Raw genomic sequence first — 19,181 nt, forward strand, 5'->3', positions numbered from 1 at the left:
GAAGCTGCTTGGTGCGAGACAAATCCGGCTTGGAACTACGCTGAAGCAAGACTGCGCCCGCACGTCTGCGATAGTGGCTTGGTTATAGACTGGATATTGGAGTATGCTTGGTACAACGGGCACCTTCAACATATCAAGACGATTACCTTGACTGGCGATATCCAGCCGTGGGTGAAGGAGAAGTGGTATGATATCTTCAAGCGGCACGCTATGTACCTCGAGGAGTATCCTGGAATGTATTTCCGTATTTTCGCTGTGCATGAGCCTGATCCTATTGATTTGGAAACTATCGGTATAGACGACGAGGATGAGGACGAGCAGGATGAGGCGTGGAGGCCGCAGAATCATTATCCGCCGTCTTGTAGATGTGAAGTGGGGTGCTGGCGATTACGTGGTTGGAGAGTTGAGGAAGAGCTGGAGGTTAAGTCTTGGGATGAGTTTGAGAGGTTTTCTGATGATGTGGTGGGCGATTGGATGAGTGGTGTTCTTTTGGGATCACTTTGACGCCTACGGTGTCGAACTTATGACGGCCGCGCCGCCATATAGCAATTTCAAGTACATAGAGTCAGCGCACTCAGTTCTTTCGCTGTCAATATCGCAAAATCGAGAGAAAGTGAGGCAAAGATGGACAGCGAGGTAGAGCGATTGCAAGACAACAAACCTATCCTCGGCCCCCAGACACATTAGCCATGACGTCACCACCCGACCACCTTCCCGGGCCACGTCTGCACAACACCCCAAACCCGCAGCACAACTCGAACTCAATCGACCAAACATCTCAAACCCATCGTGCCGGCTTTCCCCTCTTCCGTACATTCCAATTACTCGCATCACCGATCCACGCGCCGTGGGTCTGGAGTTCTGTCGATCTGGCGCGCCTAGCCGCCGATCAGCATGAGTCGGCAGCCACGGCGTCCAGGTCCGCGGTGATATACACGATCTGACCAGTTGAGGTAGTGATTGACTACGGGTGACTAGGTGACTACGTGGGGACTATATGCCGGCTACGACTAGCTATGCAGGAACTACGCGGGACTATGCGAGCTACGTGACGCTATGGGAAGGCTCCGAGGCACGATTCGGGGCTCTAAGAGGAGGGTGAGGGGTCAGCGGGATTAGGGCTAAGTTCATTGGATGGATTGGGGGATGATGGGGAGGCACGGTAGTACCTGAGTAGTGGATGTGGGAAAGCTTAAGGACGGGATGGGCGTCTGTCGTGGAACGTTTTTGTGTTTACTATCGCTTCATTGACTGTACTTCAACATCCTTCCTCTGTGAGATTGCAGGGAAATATATACACCTCTCGAATCAACCGGAAACATGCGCTCTACAATCGTCACCACAGTGCTTGTCGGAGCAGGCGTAGTATCAGCAAAAGGCCTCCTAGATCTCCCACTCGACATAGCGAATCTACTCACTTCGCTCTCCCCGGCACCAGCAAGCGACCCCCGATGGACAAACTGGCATCCCGCTTCCAGCGGTGATGTACGCTCCCCCTGCCCCGGTCTAAACGCCCTAGCAAACCACGACTTCATCCACCGCAACGGGCGCAACATGACCATCCCGCACCTAATCGCCGGTCTCGCCGCGGGCCTAAACATGGGCGCAGACTTTACCACCGCCATAGGAGCCGCGGGTCTACTCTCCTCTCCCAACCCGCTAGGCGGCTCCTTCGACCTCGACGACCTGTCTATGCACAACTTCCCCATCGAGCACGACGCCAGCATGTCCCGCCAAGACGCGTACTTCGCTAACCCGCAGCCCTTTCACAACCCCACGTGGCAGCAATACATATCCTTCTTCAATGGGAAAGAGCGTACGGATATCCCGACGGCGAGTAAGGCGAAGTACGCAAGGACATTGGATAGTCAGAAGAGGAACCCGGAGTTTGTGTATGGAGCGAGAGAGGCGGTGCTGAGCTATGGCGAGAATGCGCTGTATCTGAGTACTATGGGCGACCCGGTTACGGGTAAGGCCAAACTTGAGTATGTGAGGAGTTTGTTCGAGATGGAGAAGTTGCCGTATGAGCTGGGGTGGAGGCCGAGTGTGCTGCCGACGACATTGCCCAGTTTGGGGTTGATGATTGTGCAGTTGCAGTCGAGTTCGCCGGAGCCGTTACTGGAGGGGGTTAAGATTGTGGCGTAAGTGTTCTTCCCCCGTGTCTTCTCGAATGGGAGATGTGTGCTAACGGTTGCTGCTAGGGATTCGTACAAGGATGTGTTCTTTGCTATTGTTGGGGGGTCGAACATCTTGGGTAACCTTACCGGAGGTATCAGTGAGGCGTTGGGATTGTAGAATATGCTGTCTCGGTGTTAGGGAGTAGGCTATGAATCGAACCTTATCCATTCAGCGTGCGAAGCCCATCCATGTCATCTCATCCGCATAACTGTTGAAATGCGGGCGTTGATGTGCCGCATGTGCTGGCCATCGTACTGGGAACTGTCTGTAGTAGCCAAATCCTGGCTGCCATGGGATATACTGCTGCTGATACCGAGCATGTTGATCAGGCGCATACATATGCCCACTACCCTGGTATTGCTCAATCCATGGTGGTGGTTGAGGCTGACATTGCTGATACGGAGGTATTTGTTGACCCTGCGACCACCGTGTATACTCCCCGGGATATCCATGGGCGAACGCTGGCTGAGCGTAGTTCTGGTGTCGTCCCCACCAAAATGCGTATAGACGTTGTTGCCACTGGTTCTGGTACGCATGGTAGTTGCCAGGCTGCCCCAACGACCTGTCGGACGCATCGTGGCCAGCTTCGTAGGCATCAGAGGAAGTCAGGTTGTAGCACTCAGCCCGTTCGATCATATCCTCGAGGTCGGCAGCAATTCTTTGTTTTCGTTGCGGCCTTGGTGCGTGGATTAATGTCTTGTAATCAGACTCGCAGAGTCTCCGGTCCCGGCCGTACCCTTCGTCTTCAGCAAGATGAGACGAAACCTGCGTCGGCAGCGTTGACTGATTCCCACTGGATGCCTCAGAGCTTGATCCAGAGTTACCAAAGTGGAGAGAGAAAAGGTCGGGATGTTGCGCCCAGTATCGTTTAGTCTTGTCGGTAGTTTCGTCGAAATCTTGCCGTGTTTGATCAGACATGTTGCTGAAATACCTTTCAGCCATCCATGCTGGCGAGTCGTGAACATGTTGTAAGAAGGCTTCATGCTTACGGGCTGCCTGGAATTCTGGGCAGTCTTGGTGGTCTGGCTTATCTGGGTGAATTTGCTCCACAACAACATTGTTGTGCTCTTGTATGGCAGGCGTGTTGGTGGGAGCAGCCTGGTTGCTCTTGGAAGCTGGGAGTTGAGAGAACATGATGCTGGTGGATGCGTGTTCTGCTTTCGAAAGTGTAAGCGCGTGATGTTGGTATGCGCGTGGTTGAGAAAGTGTCTGGCTTGGAGAGTGCACTTGAATGAAGATAGTCTGAAAGTCTTGGAGAGAAAGCGAACAAACAACCACTTTTACTGTGAAACGTGAGAGTTATTATATACATATCTCAATGCGAAGACGAAAGCTGCATTAACGCAACTATGGTTGACCTGCGATACGTTGGCCAATGCAGGGCAGTCACTCATACTGCCACAGTAAGCAAATCTTCCATTGTGATGATGCCTTGTAACCTAACCAAGGAACAGAGTTGAGAACCAAGGTAGCCGAAAAGAGTGGGTCGCCAACCGGAGCGCAAGCTTACAAAGGGCACGTGACGAGAAGTGTAATCGAGTGGTACAGTCACGAAGAGACCAGAGGAAGTAAGTAGAAAGTATTATTAAATTATGAAAGGTTCCAGACTTTTCGAATTCCAAAGCAGTGGACAACAAATGTTTAAAGAGAGGAAACAGAGGGTATCAAGGCTGTAAAGGAACGCCGCATGCTATGCGTGATGGAAAGCAACACTTCAACGAGGACAAGACAAAAACAGTACAGCAACATAATGGAAACGAAGCGAGGTCCACAAGCTTGCTTCCAATCATACCATGACCAAGTTTAAGGAGCGGCCTGGTCTACCAGAGGACAAAAGTCCCAAAAGCTTGGACGACTGCTGGAGTGACCGATGTGAGATGATATTCATCTGGCAATCTCCTTTCACTCGCCAAAATGTTCGCGCTCGCGACGTTTCGCCTCGTACTCCGCGTTGAACTGGTCCAGTAGGCCCGGAGCGTCGCCGCAAGTCGCAAAATGAGAGGGCGTGTTGTGTTCCGGCTTGTCTGGGTCCAGCGCACCACGCGGAATGCCGTACGCCATGTGAAGATTTGCAATCCGGCGCTTGTTGAAATGCTTCACCGAAGCCATCACGATACGCTTCTTTTGGTAGTCGTACCGAGCAGTATTGCTCTCCAACGAGGTGTCGGAGTTGCGGCGGTTGGCTGCCTTCTCGTCTTCGCTCTGGTATGAGCTTGCATCTGAGCTGGACTCTGACGGCGAGGCAGCACTGATCATGTTGGTGAAGTGGCCTTCGGAGACCACTTGGTCTGCTTGGCAGCCATATCCAAGCAAGATCTCACCATCGTGACCGCGGGGGAAGATGAGAGAGCAACCTTTGAGCTCCCATTCTATATCGCTCGCTTTCTGGAGCTCGCCCTCTATTTCAGTCATGTCGTCTGCCTCACCGATGGGCTCCAAGAACTCACAGTACGTCTCCTCAGCTTCCGAGAGCTTGACGTAATGGATGACCGGGGTCTCGATGGACGAGGCCCACCCAAGGACGATGTTCCGCTTTCGCTCTGGAAATATGTTCTTCAGCGCGACAGGGTCATTGAAGTGATGCTCCCCTTCGTCATCACTGTATTCGCTGATGATGTCGCAGATGCAGGTATCATCCACATCGGCAACATGCTTGCTGTTACGCAAAATGGCGCGCATCTTGGCCTGTAGAAGAAGGATGACGCTGCGGTCGTCAGATTCCAGGATTCGGGGGATATTCAATTCCTTCAGAGAGATCTTGCGCAAGGCCTTGTGTTCTTCCTCGGTCTTCGCGACGTCAGGAATTAGATCTTCGATCTTGACCTGCAGCAGGCGACCAGGTTCCAGAAGCGCAGCTGCGTTTAATTCAGCTTGCATCATCTTCTCGGCCTCTGGGGGCGCGTCGCGGCTCGCGGCGTGAATAGCAGCGCGAAGCCTCTTCGCGGGTGGTGCTCCTTTATGCTTGTTGACAACAGGGAAGACTTTCCTCAGGAGTATCTCATGCGCAAAGACATCGCTGTCGGGGTAGTCTTCCGAAAGTTCGAGCGCGACGTTGAACCAAGGCCTCAGAAGATAGAACTCTTCGTGCCATGGCGGGACGACCGGGAAGTCGGGGTTCTCGAGGAGCTTGGCCGCGAGAAGGCTGTAGTCCTTTTCCGCGACACGGCCGGCGGGGAAGTCATCCAAGAAGAGGTTGAACTTGTTATGGCGGCTCATCTGGTCAGCTGTGTGAAGCTTGACAGGAGACGAGTGTGTGGGTAGCTCCGGGACATGTAGAGCCCCCATCTCCAGTGCTAGCTCGATCTCGGACGCTACTGCACGAAGGGTCGCGGAGAGGCTATCGTGGGGTATGCAAATTAGGTTCACCAAGATGTGATCCCATGCTTCTCGATCGACCTGAGCCACAAGGGTGGTGGATGCGAGGGGAGTCGAACGCAGAGAGCTTGTTGCGCTGAGAATATCCTCCAGTGCTGGCGCTGTCAGTGTCTTGGCCTATGAACTACATTTGAAGATCGGCGTACCTTTCGTCTGCTCCTGCTCCAACTTCAAGGCGACTGTTACAGCGCTCACTGTCGTCTTGCTCGGAACTGACCAGACTGAACCTAGGCGCCGAAACTTGGCGTAAGGAGACAGTCCAGGGGCGCGGATTGAGCGGGTGACTGTCTGGCGAAGATATGTCTCCGCAGGGGGTAGAGCGCCAGTGCGACTACCACGCGTGCCAAATGGGCCGCTGGGATGCTCGAAGATGGTGTACGCATTGCTGAAGAAGTACGGCGCGGCCGGAAGAGAAAAGCAACTCGCGCGTAGTCCGAGGTGAGCCATGTCGGCGGCTTTGTCGGGTTACAGAGAGTGGTGGATGATTTGACGACTCGCGCGAGTGGTGAGACGGTAGAAAACTGTTGTTTGTATATATCAATTTCCAAGCGCGTGATCTAGGCGTCACTGGGAACTTTCGCGGTTCTGGGTTAGCGTATCGTAGTGAAGTGTACACTTGAAAGGGGCTCGTGCTTTCTGACGTAGGTCGAAGTAGTGAATCTTGAGCAGAACCTTCAAAGAGTGCACGAAAAGGGTTATGGGTCGTGGCCATACAGTCACGGCTGCAAAGGGCGCCTATGTTGGCGCGCAGCCTATGTCAGTCGCGGAATGAACGCGGTTTCTAGAGTAGCTATCATATACTCTTTACTTTACCAGAACGATTGGGCACCTGTTTGCTGTAGACACTCCAGACGTGTCGGCTTGCTGACGCTGTTTGTGAAGAGCTACTCTCCCATGGCCTCCTTAAAACCAACGGTAGACGCATACAGCGCACAGGTCACGCTCGCGGTAGCCATTCCCTGAAGCCGCCGTCGATCATATGGAAGCCTGAAATTCCATACTTGCCACTTTTTTAGTGTGAACGTGAAATCTGGCCTTCTTTTTCGCAGTTAGGTGTTCCGGAAACATGTAATCGACCCGAATATTGGCGGTGTCCACCTCGCGGTAGGCAGCGAAGTACCAGGAAAATTCCACAATCATTTCCAATTATATCCATGCTCTTTACAAAGTTGGCTGTCGCTCGTGACAGCATCTATGAAGACATGGTTTATGTGTCCACCCAAACTTCGAATGGGGAGCGAACGCGATCGGGCAGCTTCAGCTGTGCGGGTTCCTGAGGCATGCTTGAGCTAGGAAGGGTTATGGGTTTCTCCCTCGAAGATGCAATCATGAGCGTAGTAGGCGGACGTTGCGTAAGGATGGCAGCTGGGTGTAGTTGAAGAGACAGGAGGAAGCTACGCTGGGTTGAGGTTTGCCGATGACGTCATAGACAAGCGCCGGCATTACCCGGCACCCCTGGCCGCTTGAGGGCAGTCGCGGCTACCGAACACGTCCTTTGCGCTCCTATTGCCTTATACACATCTACTCTGGTCGTTGCGACAGCTACATGTAGCGGCAATCACTCCAACGGTGTAGTTGCAGCGCACGTGTGGACCTATGTCAGACACTACGCCGCAGCAACTTACGGAAGAACTCCAGCTGCACAAAATTACTCTCGGTCTACGATCTCGCTAGTACCAGCACGCGGAAAATGCGAAGCAATCCTCGAATACTAAAAGCGCTGCTATCAAAGACACTCGTAAGCAAGGCTGCTGTCAGACTCATCGATCTGCGTTTCGCGAACAGAATCACACGAAAGTTCACAACAATACAACTTGCAGTTGTCGCATATTCAGATTACACATCAAAGGTATCGGTAAGATAATCTTGAACTTTCAAAAATCCTAGTCGACCCCTATATCGACCGGCATGCCTCCGACGCCTAGTTCGGACGGTACGTGCATTGGCGCAGTGCGGACTACGGTCACCACACAGCACAGCAGATTCCAGGGCCTTTCAGGCGTATTACAACCCCTAGAAGGCCACAAAGCCGATGTAATTGTCATTCGAGACTGGTCAAGGTCTCCGTACGCTCATCACTGCTTTTTGTCGTCCGTTTGTGGCCTCGATCGGCCAGAACGTGACAGGAAATTGAGCCGACCAATCGACATCCCGACGTGACGCGCGAGGCCTTCAGCTCGCTTCAGCTGGCAGAACGAGAACTAATGAAGAAGCGCAAATGCGTGTCAGCCCAGCAGACACATCGCAGATAGCGATCCTATGGGCTTTTGATAAATAGCGCCATCGCGCTGCGATATTGTACAATTACATCTTCTTCCATGGAACCTCTTCTGAATATCACGGCTGTACTATCTGCGAACAAATAGAATGGTCTAAACTTTAAGCCTATGGGTAAAATACATCGCACGATGGCAAGCGGCGCCCACACTGGAGATTCTCTTCCGACCAACTTACATTCTCCGGCAACTCCCAAGGCTGCCACCGGGTTTGGGTCATACGCCGAGTATCTGGCAAAACTGGAGAGATCGCCTGTCAAGCCTTCTCACACTGTCAGCAGCGATGAATTGTGGTTAGCAAGCTTCGATGGAGACGGTCATTTTATGGAATGGAATTACTGTTATCCACACTCAGAGAACATCACCGAAGCTCCAAAGGAATTGCCCGGCCTAGACGAAAGCGGTGTCAGACATCACACAAGAAGCCTTTCCCCTCATGGCTTTCGAACGGTACTACAAACCCCAGATGAACATGTGGCCTACAGGGTAATTATAGTGAGTGCTGGAAGGATGACCGCCATTGACTCTAACACGCAAGACATTCTCGGCCTCGGTCTGGACCTGGGACCTGAACCATTCGAATTCGCGCAAAATTGTGTTGAAAATTCGTACTTTGAAGATCACCGTGTGTTGCCTCGACCTTGGCACAAGGTTCCTCCGGCTTTACATTTAGGAAAGAATGTTCTGTACATTCCTAAAGCTGGCCCAGAGAAGGAGTCCAAAACTGGTAACTGAAATCTCACAGTTTCATGCGGTTTTCTGACTAGTAATGCAGCAATCCTATTTCTGGGAAGCACTTTCCATTGTGGGAATTTAGGACCTGTAGTCTCCACCAGCTCCAGAATGTTCCCACCCAAAAGACCATCACAAATTCCGGAAAGGTCAAATGATAGATCTGATCAGCCGACAGAATACTATGAGAGCACATGGCTTGTTCAGCGCTTCATCACGTCAGGGATCGGCTCCGACAATTCATTTGGCAACGGCAATTTTCTCTACGTTTGCTTAGCGGCGCTAGTTGAGCTACAACTATGTACACTGCCCTCAAATGTGCCTTATATCGGTATGCATGGTTTGGAGTCTCAGGTGGAGTTAGAATATTGCGGGGAATACCGATGGGGTTCCGAAGGACCTTTGGTCTTTGCTGCGGACCCAAGCATGATATGGGCTCGATTGAGGAAGGACGTCGATGACCAACGAACTACAATGCGCTGGATAACACGCTTCTTCCGGAAACACTTCGACTACAGTAATCAAGCTATTCAAGCAGCTTTCGATGAAACCATGGAATGCTTCAAGTTCCGACTACAAGATCTCGAACAATCCGAGTCACGACTCAGAGATCATCTAGCGGCGGAAGCCACAAGCAAGAGTATTCGTATGGCAGAAATGAGCATCCGTGAGAGCAAAAGAGTCATGCTATGTACGGGAAGATTCCCACGCAAGCTACTACAAATGCTAACACTTTCCAAGTGACGGCTTTCGCATTCGTCTTTCTACCCATCTCTCTTGCATCTTCAGTGTACGGAATGGTAAGCACCTTGTTTCCTGCTGGTGGGTATTTTCCCTAACAGTCATCGCAGAATGTACAGCAGATCAACGGTACCGGCCATTCTATCAGAGCTTTCGTGATTACAGGAATTGCTATGTGTGCATCTTCTGTATTACTGTGGGTCACCGCTGCTGCTTTCCAATCCTATAAAGCCCGCCTAGAAAGCAACCGAGGGTCAGGTCGTGGGGAGTACCATGGGCCGTGGTATGAAAAAGCCATCCTGGGAATACCGCCGTATTCATGGAGATATTCATGGCAACGAGTCCGGTGGAAGTGGGATTATCTTAGAGAAGCATGCGGGTGGAGTTCTGGTGTGAAAGCTTAAGGCCTACACACAAGCGACATTCACGCCGCTGGTCTACTCGATTTTCGGTTGTAACTTTGGATTACAGGATGATCGACTTGGTTTACCTGTTGTTTGGAATTATTGCAGGTCGGCTCGTAGCAGCATGAGTAGGCACGAGGTCATTGAAGACAAATGATGTACGCTGCAAGTTAATGGATGCATCTTCATGCAAAGCAATGCATTGTGCGCCATGGGCTCAGGAGTGAAGAGCGGACGAAGACCTTCAGTTCCGCATGAGTACGAACTCAGAAGTCCGCCTGCCAACGCTCCAAGGACTCTTCTCATAGCTCCGCCACGGATAAAGATCAACATGCCAGTCAGCCACGAAGGCGGAGTTCGGGCCATGTGCGTCCGTGGTGTATCCTCGTAGAGAGAATATGGCGCGCCAAGTATCCCTTGCCACGCTGTACATCGTCAACTGTAAGACTCGGGCTTATCTCGTAGAAGCGGTGAGGCTGTTCACATTGAGCGACGAACACGGCGGGCAGTGTTGTTATCAGTGGATTTCGTCCGCGCACTTGGCAGTCCGCGACGTACCGGAGTGAAGCGCTCAAAACGAACTTTTTGATTAGACGGTCGGCGGTGGGCCAGTTTGAACGATTGAATGATCTGCAAGCGGTTGTTTTGACGTGCATGGGCCACTCCAGACTCAGATTGGACTTGGCGGGCAAGCGCGACGAGGTGATGACATCATCAGCTTTGGCTGAAGCGCGCACCGAGGCACACATGTTCAAAACTCATGAGGCTGGTGAGAATGCGATATAGACATTCTGAATCAAGTCTCTGCAGTTTCTGAGACAGCGTGGCGATTAGTGAGGGAAATATGTGACGATATGCTCCACTTCCCCTGGGCAACCTGGCAGCTCCCGAGCTAAACCCCGCTTGGCGTCTACACAGCCTACCTCACCAACCACCTCGTCATCTCAACCGGCCAGGAAAACAGCAAGCCAGCACTGCCCTCCTCCCCCTCTCGATAACTAACCACTTTCGCCGGGTCCTCGCTGCGAAGACACAACCTCAAAGCATTTGCCAATTCTCCTAGCCTGTATTCCGCCAATCGCAGGGCGTGCATTCGGCAGCTACCTACCAGACCAGTGAGCTTGGCTTCGACAAGTCATATACTGCTAGCTTTCCCGCGCCGTGCGCATCTGACTCTTCTCCCGAACAGCAATGAGTGAGTAACAATGGCCCTTTTGATTCATTTTCCCGCACGCGGCAGTTAGCCGGCCTTGTCATAGTCGCTTCGCGCAGCCTTGGTATTTGGATCGACCCTACAACACCATCGTTGTTCGGCTTTCCTAACCAAACCTCCATCGCCGCCGACCGACCGACCGGGGCGCAGCACAGCACCATCATCAACTTCCATCGCGCACTCGGCCCACGAATTATATATCGCTAACCTGTGCCCTTGGCAGAAAACATAAAGCAGTCTTTCCACCGTCACGGTCGAGCACAGAGTTATCACCGTCACCAGCAGCAAGCCATGCCCCAGCCCGCCAACGGCCGGCTCCACGATGAGCACACCCCGCTCATCGGGCGCACCCAGAATTATGAGGACGAGTCGCGCGTCAAGACTATGCCCAAGCATGTCTTGCATTTGATCTACGCGACACTCGCCAGCAACTACGTCAACGTCTTCCTCGTCTTCGTGCCGCTCGGCATCATCGCCGGCGCATTGCACTGGAACCCTACTGTCGTCTTCGTCCTCAACTTCATCGCTATTATTCCTCTTGCCGCACTCCTGAGTTTCGCGACTGAGGAGCTATCCGCTAAGCTTGGTCAAACTCTTGGTGGTTTGATGAATGCGACATTTGGAAATGCCGTCGAACTCATTGTAAGCTTCCGCACGCATCCATTGCGCTGCAACATTGACTAACCGCAACAGGTCTCTATCGTTGCGCTCAAGCAGGGCGAAATCCGAATTGTCCAAGCCAGCATGCTGGGCAGTATCCTGTCCAACATCCTTCTTGTGAGTCAAGCTATACCATTACTCATATCTCAGCGCTGACTGTGACCAGGTGCTCGGATGCTGCTTCCTCGCCGCGGGCCTGACTCAACACGAGAGCCGATTCAACGAGACCGTCGCATCCACCATGTCATCGCTCATGGCCGTCGCATCCGCCTCGCTTATCATCCCCGCCACCCTCTACGCTGTCATGCACGGTGACAACAAGAAGGACAACCTGGAGACTGACAAGAACATCCTGGTCCTGTCCCACGGCACCGCCATCATCCTGCTCATCCTCTACATCCTATACCTCTACTTCCAGCTCTACTCTCACCACAGCCTCTTCGCTGATGTCGAGAACCAAGAGGGTGGCGGTGAGGAGGAGGAGGCTCAGATCTTGTCTCCCGTCGCTGCCGGTGTTGCGCTCGTTATCGTTACCGTCCTTGTCGCTATTTGCGCCGAGTTCCTCGTTGATAGCATCGACTCGATTGTTGAGTCCGCTCACATCAGCAAAACATTCGTTGGTTTGGTCTTGATCCCGATTGTCGGAAACGCTGCCGAGCACGTCACCGCCGTCATCGTCGCATACAAGGGCAAGATGGACCTCGCTATCAACGTCGCCATTGGATCTTCCATGCAGATCGCTCTCTTCGTCACTCCCTTCCTTGTCATCCTCGGCTGGATCATGGGCCAGCCCATGACTCTCCACTTCCAGGGCTTCGAGACAATGATCTTCTTCATCTCAGTCTTGATCGTCAACTACTTGATCCAGGACGGAAAGAGCAACTACCTCGAGGGCGCCATGTGCATTGGTATTTACGCCATAATCGCGCTTGCGTTCTATATCTACCCCGACAACGCAGCTGGCGACATCACCGTCGATGTTGTCAAGCGCTTCTTCGCTGCCACCTAGATGATTTCAACCGTCTAGTTGCAATCGATTCGCGTTCGCTGAGCGGCGCGATGAAACCCATTTCCTTTGTACAATCTATGTTCTGCTCTAATATATCTTGGCACAAGACTACAGAACGGAAGGGCCTCTTTGTTTTCCTATTTGCTACTGCATTTCCTTGGTTCCTAGTCTCCTTGTACGAGTATCTGTGGGGCGGTGCAGCTGTTCTTGGCGTTATATCTACTTGTGGCAGTGCATCGGAACGATCGGCTGCCGAAAAGTGGAGTGTGGCTTGACGATCGAATGTGGTCTGAGCTTGGCAGGGACCTCATGTTGGTAAGGGTGGAAGGTTGGGGAGGATTTGTATATGTAGGATCAAATGAACTGTCAAGAAATATTCACATGTTCTTATTGTCGTGGATATTCACATGCTCAGGACAGGCTACTTAAACAACACTCTAAGCCCTGCTTCACTGTCAACCCCACCACATCACCACCACCTCATCTCCCCGCCTTCGCAAACTCCCCCCAAGCCGCCGCCCAAACAAGATACCACGTCCTACTCGCCCCACCATCAATCCACCTCTCATCCCAAAACCCATCGATCCCATCCCTGAAGAACGAGTAACTCGCTCTCGGATCAATCAACGCAAGATTCGCATACAGGATCCCTCGCCAACCTCCCTCTACATTCGCCCGCCCTTCCGTGAAGAACGTATCCCATTCCTCTCTTACAAACCCCCGGGGCCGGATCAGCGAGGTGCACGGCGAAATGGGGACGATGTGGATGCCGTGGATGAGGGAGGTTTCGAGACCGAAGTACGCTGTTTGGATATGTTAGCCAACAGTGGGTTAGACGGGGAGGTGAAGGAGGTTCTTGGTGTGTATGTGTGTGTGGGTGTGGTGATGGGCCTTACAGCAACAGCAAAAGGTACTATGACGGGCATACGTACTCGCGTGATCGATTTTATTCTCAAACAGGATGCCCGCGACTTTGTTCTGCGTGTAGCGGTTCGGGTGGTTTGTGTTGTTGGAGCGGATGTACATGTAGGAATTGAAGCAGCGGGCTTGGATGGCGAGTTGCAGGTTTCCTGTTTACCCATTGTCAGTCCACTCATCCCAAGCCAACCCGTAGTCGTTTTAGCAGTTATTTGGGTATGGTATCGCTTACCCCTCTTCTCCATATTCGCATCCCCACTAACCCTCCCCCACATCTTAACCGCATAGCAAGAAAACGCATCTTCCCCCGTACTCTCCATATCCTTCCCATCTGCACTCTCAAACAACCCCTTCGCCCAACTATGTCCATGCCACCAGTCAAACGCGCGTTGAAAAGGGTAGTCCCGGCCGTTGTAATCACTCTCCGCGTAGTCCTTCACCAGCATATTCGTCCACGCCTTGTTATCCCCTTGGTTCAACCACTCCGGATCCAGATACCCGATAACAGCGGCCGTGTAGACAAAATACGCGTAGTGGAAGTGATGGTCGTTGTAATACGTATTCCCGAAATCGGCATTCGGAATCGTGAAGCCAGCGGCGGAGACGACGCCTTTCCAGCTGTCGTCGTAGTAAAGCGGATTACGCTGTTGATTTTCAACATACCGCGCGAATTCTTGTTTCAATTTGTCGAGACCCGCGTTTGCGATGGCTTCGTGGTTCAACACGTCTTTGATGACCCAGACGATGGTTGCGAATTTAGAGAGAGCTTTGCCGGCAAAGTACATGGAGTCTTGGGGTATGCGCTCGGTCATGGCGCGGCGGAGGTCGCGTTCTGCGACTGCGGCGATGAAGGCGAGGACTTCGGGGGGATAACGCACTTTGGCGTTTGCGCTCATGGTGGGGTTCCAGGGGCCGAAGTGCATGGTTAGGGGGATGGCGGGTTCGATGAAGGTGAGCTTTTCGGCCCAGATGGCTGTTACTATGCCTTTGGTTGTGGTGCGGAGGCGCAGGTTGGTTATCTGGTTTCGCATCTCGGGGTCGAGCGATTGGATGTGGTGCGGTAGGGCAAACATGAGTAGGGGTGAGTGGCCGATCTTCGTGTATCGGAATGTGTAGATGCCTTTGCCGTCGGGTACTACGGCGGTGAGTCTGGCTTCGCATACGAATGCTCCGCAGGCTCGGTCGTACATGGCTTCTCCTTCTGCGCCGAGTGGGTTCTTTGCCACTTGGATCGTGCCTTTAAAGGCTGGCGGGCCGACGAGCGTGTTGGCATTGATTCTGGCGAACTTCGTGGCGTCGTACTCGAGGCTCGCCACTGGATTGATGTACATGGCCCAACACGCACCGTCCTTGTCTTTCAGACGATACTTGACTGTACGACCCATGATGATCGGACCCACCACGTCTACGAAGCCGCGACCGCCAGTCTGTATCATGGGCGTTGCGTCTCGATAGCCAGCTGTGACGAAGCTCATGCCTTGAACGACAGGGAAGATAATTTTAGGTTCTTTAGGTGTGGAATGCGCGTTGAGATTGATATTGACGGAGAAGGGGAGATGCGTGTCCGTGGTAAGGGTAGTGCGAGCATCGAGTTCGACGGCACTGAGGATGAGATGCTGTTTGTGTAGCGGATTGATATAGCCCTTTGCAGGATGTCCCGGTTCGAAGACCAAATCCTTCTCCTCAATATGGCTCACGCACATGCCCCATGTTTGCACCGTTCCCACATCCGATGCCGACTTGCCCCACCATATCGAGTAGGGATGTGTCCAAATAGGCTGGTTCTGCTGACCCAGAAATGCATTGGCGTAGAACTTGTTCGTGTGCAGAGTCGTCTTGTCGTCATCCTCCACGCCCGTTCTAGGGACTGGGTGATGACGACCAATCGGTATTTGCGGAAGAATGCTGTCTTGCTGTATAGGCGTGAAGATGTTATCGGGAGGTATCTCGTCGGGAACGGTCGACCCGTTATAGCCTAGCGAGGTCTTGATGCCTTTATGCGTCTCGCGCAACGTTCCGAACCAACTATCCTTCTTGCTAGATTTCGAAGACTTCGAAACCGGTCGGGGGTCGCCGACGCGGGATTGCGATGGTCCCATCGACGCTATCTTAGGGGTTTGGAAGGGAGCTGCCTGAGCCGAATGCTCGATGTGAACTGCGTGTCAGTCTTCTCCGTGTATGCTCGTAGGCGTGATAGTGATCGTGTATCAATACAGTTGATAGACAAGTAGGTGGGTAATGGTGATATCGGTTTAGGTTGTAGGATGCGGTCTGCAGGCTGCGAAAGACCCATTGTCTGGTGTTACTGTCGCGATGGGCGCAGTGAGGGTTGGGAAGTGACGCCTGGCTAGTTTGCTCAATACCACGAGGTTTGCGCATTTGCGCGGTCAAACGGTCGCACCACGGCGGCATGGCGAAGGAATGTACGATCTATCACTGAGTAGAAAGAAGAAAGACAAGGGAAGAATGACATGCAGTGGTGGATCGTAACATGTGACTCTGTAAGGAAAGGTGGAAGGAGGGGGAAGTCACGGTGTAAGTGGAAGGAGGAGCTTCTCCACGTGGCTTGCAGAAGTGACTGGCAGCACATGACAGACAAGTAAGATTGAAAAGTTGATCCGCTTCCATTGCAAGGCAAGCGAACCTTTGCTTAATACCGTCCGCTCACACCAGCGGTTTCCGCAGTGGTGCAATAACACCCTGCTTAACAATAACCCTCGGCCTCGTAACGTCTTGATGCGTCTTCTTCGTGACCCACTCCTTGCCCTTCGGCACGCGCAAACTCCTCTCATACTGTTCCCTGTTCTCGAACGGGAATGGTAGCTGGCTAGCCATATACTTGACGTTAGGCTTCTGCCTCTTCTCATTGATGATGACCTTGTCCATTTTCCTGTCTTTCCGCCTATCGGCATCGATACCGGGTTTCTTAGTGACTGTTTTGGCGCCAAGGTTACGCTTCTTCTCGGCCTTGGACATGCCGTCACCGGTCCAGGAGCCCCAGCCAGGGAGGATAGAAACTTCTTCGGTTGCTTCTTCATCTGCGATGGTGGCTTTCTTTTCGGCGTCGAAGTCGGCTTCAACGTCGTCGCCGGCGAAACCCTTTGCTGTGAGAGCTTGGTTGCGCATGACGACGTCAAGATCGATACCCTTGTCTTCGGTGCCTTGCTCGTCCATGTCCTCATCTTCTTGACCACCAATGACAGTCGCCCAACCATCGTCATCGGCCGTTGTAACGCGTTGCTTCAAGAAGTCGTCTACCTTGGTTTCTTGAGGTTTGGCCGCTTGCTTTGACTTCTTTTGAGGCTTGGCTTTGGGCGTAGGCTTAGGAGCGACGGCCTTAGCTTGCGTAGCGGTGGTTGTGCTACTTGTGGCTGGGAAGAGCTCAGGCTCTGTTGTAGCTTTCTTCTCTTTCTTCGCCTTGGTCAAGAAAGGGTTGGACTCTCCGCTGCCGTTCTCTACAGGCGCGGCAGCCTTGCGCTCTTTACGGGCGCCATTCGAGAGACCGCTCAAGCCGTTCTTTTTGGCGGGCTTTCTAGCTGATGCTGCGTCCGCAACAGACTCTTCGCCTTCCGCAGTCGGGGTGTTTTCGTTCTCTGCGTCGGACCCTTCGTGCTCCTCGAACTCGCTGCGGTTGATCTGTATAGCCGGAGCTGACACGTCCGCGTTGGGACCGTATCTTCTCCGTCCTGCCTTGGTAGCATTCTCATCGATTTCGGCGTTATCGCTGTCTTCACCTGCAAGCTCGCGTCTTAGGGCTTCAACGGCTTCGTCGTTCTGTGCGCGTTTCGCAGCCTCGGACTTCTGCATGAAGGCCATCTGACCCAGCTTAGACTCCTTAGTCGAGAAGGGGTTCGACTTGAGCTTGCCGAGAGATTGTTGTAGTGCGTCGTTGTCCGATTGATCGTCGTCATCGTCGCTCTCTTCCTCCTCGCTTGGCACATCAGATGCTTCCTCATCGTCATCGCGCACGGTCTTGCCCTCAACACGACGACGAAGCTCCTCGTTCCGCCTGGCCATCTCAGTCACACCATCGAGCGCGTCCTGGTCCCAGTTGGCTCTTCCAGTAGCCTTGATACCTTTGGCCCACTTGCTCTCGCGATGCTTAGCCCCCATGCGTTCCTCAGCTCTCCGGCGATCGTTATATTCGCGCTCTTCCTCAGACAGATCAACGCCATCGGCCTTGAGTTGCTCACGTTCCTTCTCCAGCAGCTTCTCGCGCTCCCTACGATGTACTCGCCGATAAGACTTGCTCTTGATCTTCTTGATGCGCTTGGCGCGAACTTCTTCACGGAACAATAGCTCTCGTTGCATTCGCAGTTCAGCGCGTCGCCTGAGAACCTCCTCAACTGGTAGTTTGTTCGTCTGGAGCTCTTCCCACTTCTGTATCTTCTCCTCGTCTTCCTTGCCGTTCGACAGCCCGCTCTGCTGGAGGATGGACTGAATCGTGCTTTCGAGATCGTTCGTAGGTGCGGCGGTCGTTGTGGGAAGGAGTGTCTTCTCACCCATGTCGCCTCCGGTAGGGTTCTGTAGAGGGAACATCAGATGATCGGCGCGGCGGTTTTGCTTGATAGTGTCGGTCCACCTCTCAAGAGTCTCGTTCGCTTTGGCGTTGGCCGCGGCGCGGTCGAGCTTGTCTTGCTGTCGCTTCGGTAAAGGCGCGTCTAGTTTCCTAGCAATGTCGTTTCGTTTTGAGGATTTATCGTCTTGCAGTAGCTTGAGCGCCTTCTTTTTCTCCGCGTCGGCAACCTTGGGCTTAAAGCTGAGGAGATCGACTTTGCGGGAGACACCAAACTCGTCCGGTGCAGCCGACTCATGAACATCCACTCTCCTGCCCTTGGGTTTGTCATCCTCTCGTGAAGCCAACGATGAGATCAAGTTCTGCAATTGCGCCTGGCGGTCATCCTCATCTTCTTCGTCGGACGAGAGGTCGGATGCGCCATCTGCTGCGGGGTCCTCGCCTTCGCTTGGTTCCGGGTCGCTGTCGTCGAACGCGGAGGCCTTCTTCTTCTTCTCTTTTTCCCTTCGCTCCTCAGCCTCATCCTCCTCGTATTGATCCAAGGCGGTAGCTAGATCGATAGCATCTTCGCCAAGGTCGTCTTCATCATCTTCCTCTCCGTCTGCACTGTCGCCCTCGTCGAGATCGATGTCGCCATCCTCGTCGATCATGTCTTGCTCTCGTTTCGACTTCTTTACCTTTCCCTTGTGGTTCTTGGAACTGCCTCTGAACGTGTAGCCTTCGAAGCGTTCTTCGTCGCTCTCGCCAAACGCCTCGTCCGAGTCGATGCTCTCGTCATCGTCGTCGTCTTCAACGTGGCCCATCTGCCAGGTGTTGCCCTCGGAGTCGCTTCCTTCGTCGTAGCTCTCGTCACCAGACTTCTTCTTGCGCCTTTTGGGCCCGTCTTCCTCGTCCTCATCCTCGTCCTCCTCTTCGTCGTCATCGCGCGCGCGCTTCCGGTTGAAGGCGGGGTCGAATTCGCCTAAGCGGTTCTTGCGCACTTTCGCATCGTCTGGATTCTCGTACTGGGCGATGGAGAAGGCATCGAGGGCGCGCTTCTGCGCTTTCTTGGGGTTTCGCGACTTCGCATTGCCTTTGCTTGAAGCGCCAGCGCTCTGAATCGAGCTGCGTGCTACTCGGGGCGGCATTTTGGCGTTGTGGTTGAGAGGCAACGCGGCGG

General features: G+C 53.1%; 5 protein-coding genes across 5 annotated transcripts; 2 read left to right on the forward strand and 3 right to left on the reverse strand.

Annotated features, from left to right (window-relative positions):
- Window positions 1–1,320: 1,320 nt before the first annotated feature.
- Window positions 1,321–2,145, forward strand: J4E90_008309 (uncharacterized protein; the record flags this gene model as incomplete). The annotated part of the gene is made up of 1 exon (XM_051437838.1): window positions 1,321–2,145. One exon carries the CDS (start codon window positions 1,321–1,323, stop codon window positions 2,143–2,145), a length of 825 nt encoding a protein of 274 aa, XP_051288649.1.
- Window positions 2,146–4,080: 1,935 nt separating this feature from the next.
- Window positions 4,081–5,936, reverse strand: J4E90_008310 (uncharacterized protein; the record flags this gene model as incomplete). Its single annotated transcript, XM_051437839.1, has 2 exons — window positions 4,081–5,654; window positions 5,933–5,936. 2 exons carry the CDS (start codon window positions 5,934–5,936, stop codon window positions 4,081–4,083), a joined length of 1,578 nt encoding a protein of 525 aa, XP_051288650.1.
- Window positions 5,937–11,210: 5,274 nt separating this feature from the next.
- On the forward strand, window positions 11,211–12,588 carry J4E90_008311 (uncharacterized protein; the record flags this gene model as incomplete). Its single annotated transcript, XM_051437840.1, has 3 exons — window positions 11,211–11,561; window positions 11,613–11,696; window positions 11,746–12,588. The coding sequence occupies 3 exons, from the start codon at window positions 11,211–11,213 to the stop codon at window positions 12,586–12,588; spliced, it is 1,278 nt and encodes a 425-aa protein (XP_051288651.1).
- Window positions 12,589–13,068: 480 nt separating this feature from the next.
- On the reverse strand, window positions 13,069–15,605 carry J4E90_008312 (uncharacterized protein; the record flags this gene model as incomplete). The annotated part of the gene is made up of 3 exons (XM_051437841.1): window positions 13,069–13,391; window positions 13,521–13,658; window positions 13,739–15,605. The coding sequence occupies 3 exons, from the start codon at window positions 15,603–15,605 to the stop codon at window positions 13,069–13,071; spliced, it is 2,328 nt and encodes a 775-aa protein (XP_051288652.1).
- A 565-nt stretch (window positions 15,606–16,170) lies between these two features.
- On the reverse strand, window positions 16,171–19,149 carry J4E90_008313 (uncharacterized protein; the record flags this gene model as incomplete). Its single annotated transcript, XM_051437842.1, has 1 exon — window positions 16,171–19,149. One exon carries the CDS (start codon window positions 19,147–19,149, stop codon window positions 16,171–16,173), a length of 2,979 nt encoding a protein of 992 aa, XP_051288653.1.
- Between the last annotated feature and the right edge of the window lie 32 nt (window positions 19,150–19,181).

Source organism: Alternaria incomplexa (assembly GCF_024043165.1).
Source record: "Alternaria incomplexa strain BMP 0042 chromosome Unknown scaffold_12, whole genome shotgun sequence".
NCBI classification, from domain to species: Eukaryota; Fungi; Ascomycota; class Dothideomycetes; order Pleosporales; family Pleosporaceae; genus Alternaria; species Alternaria incomplexa.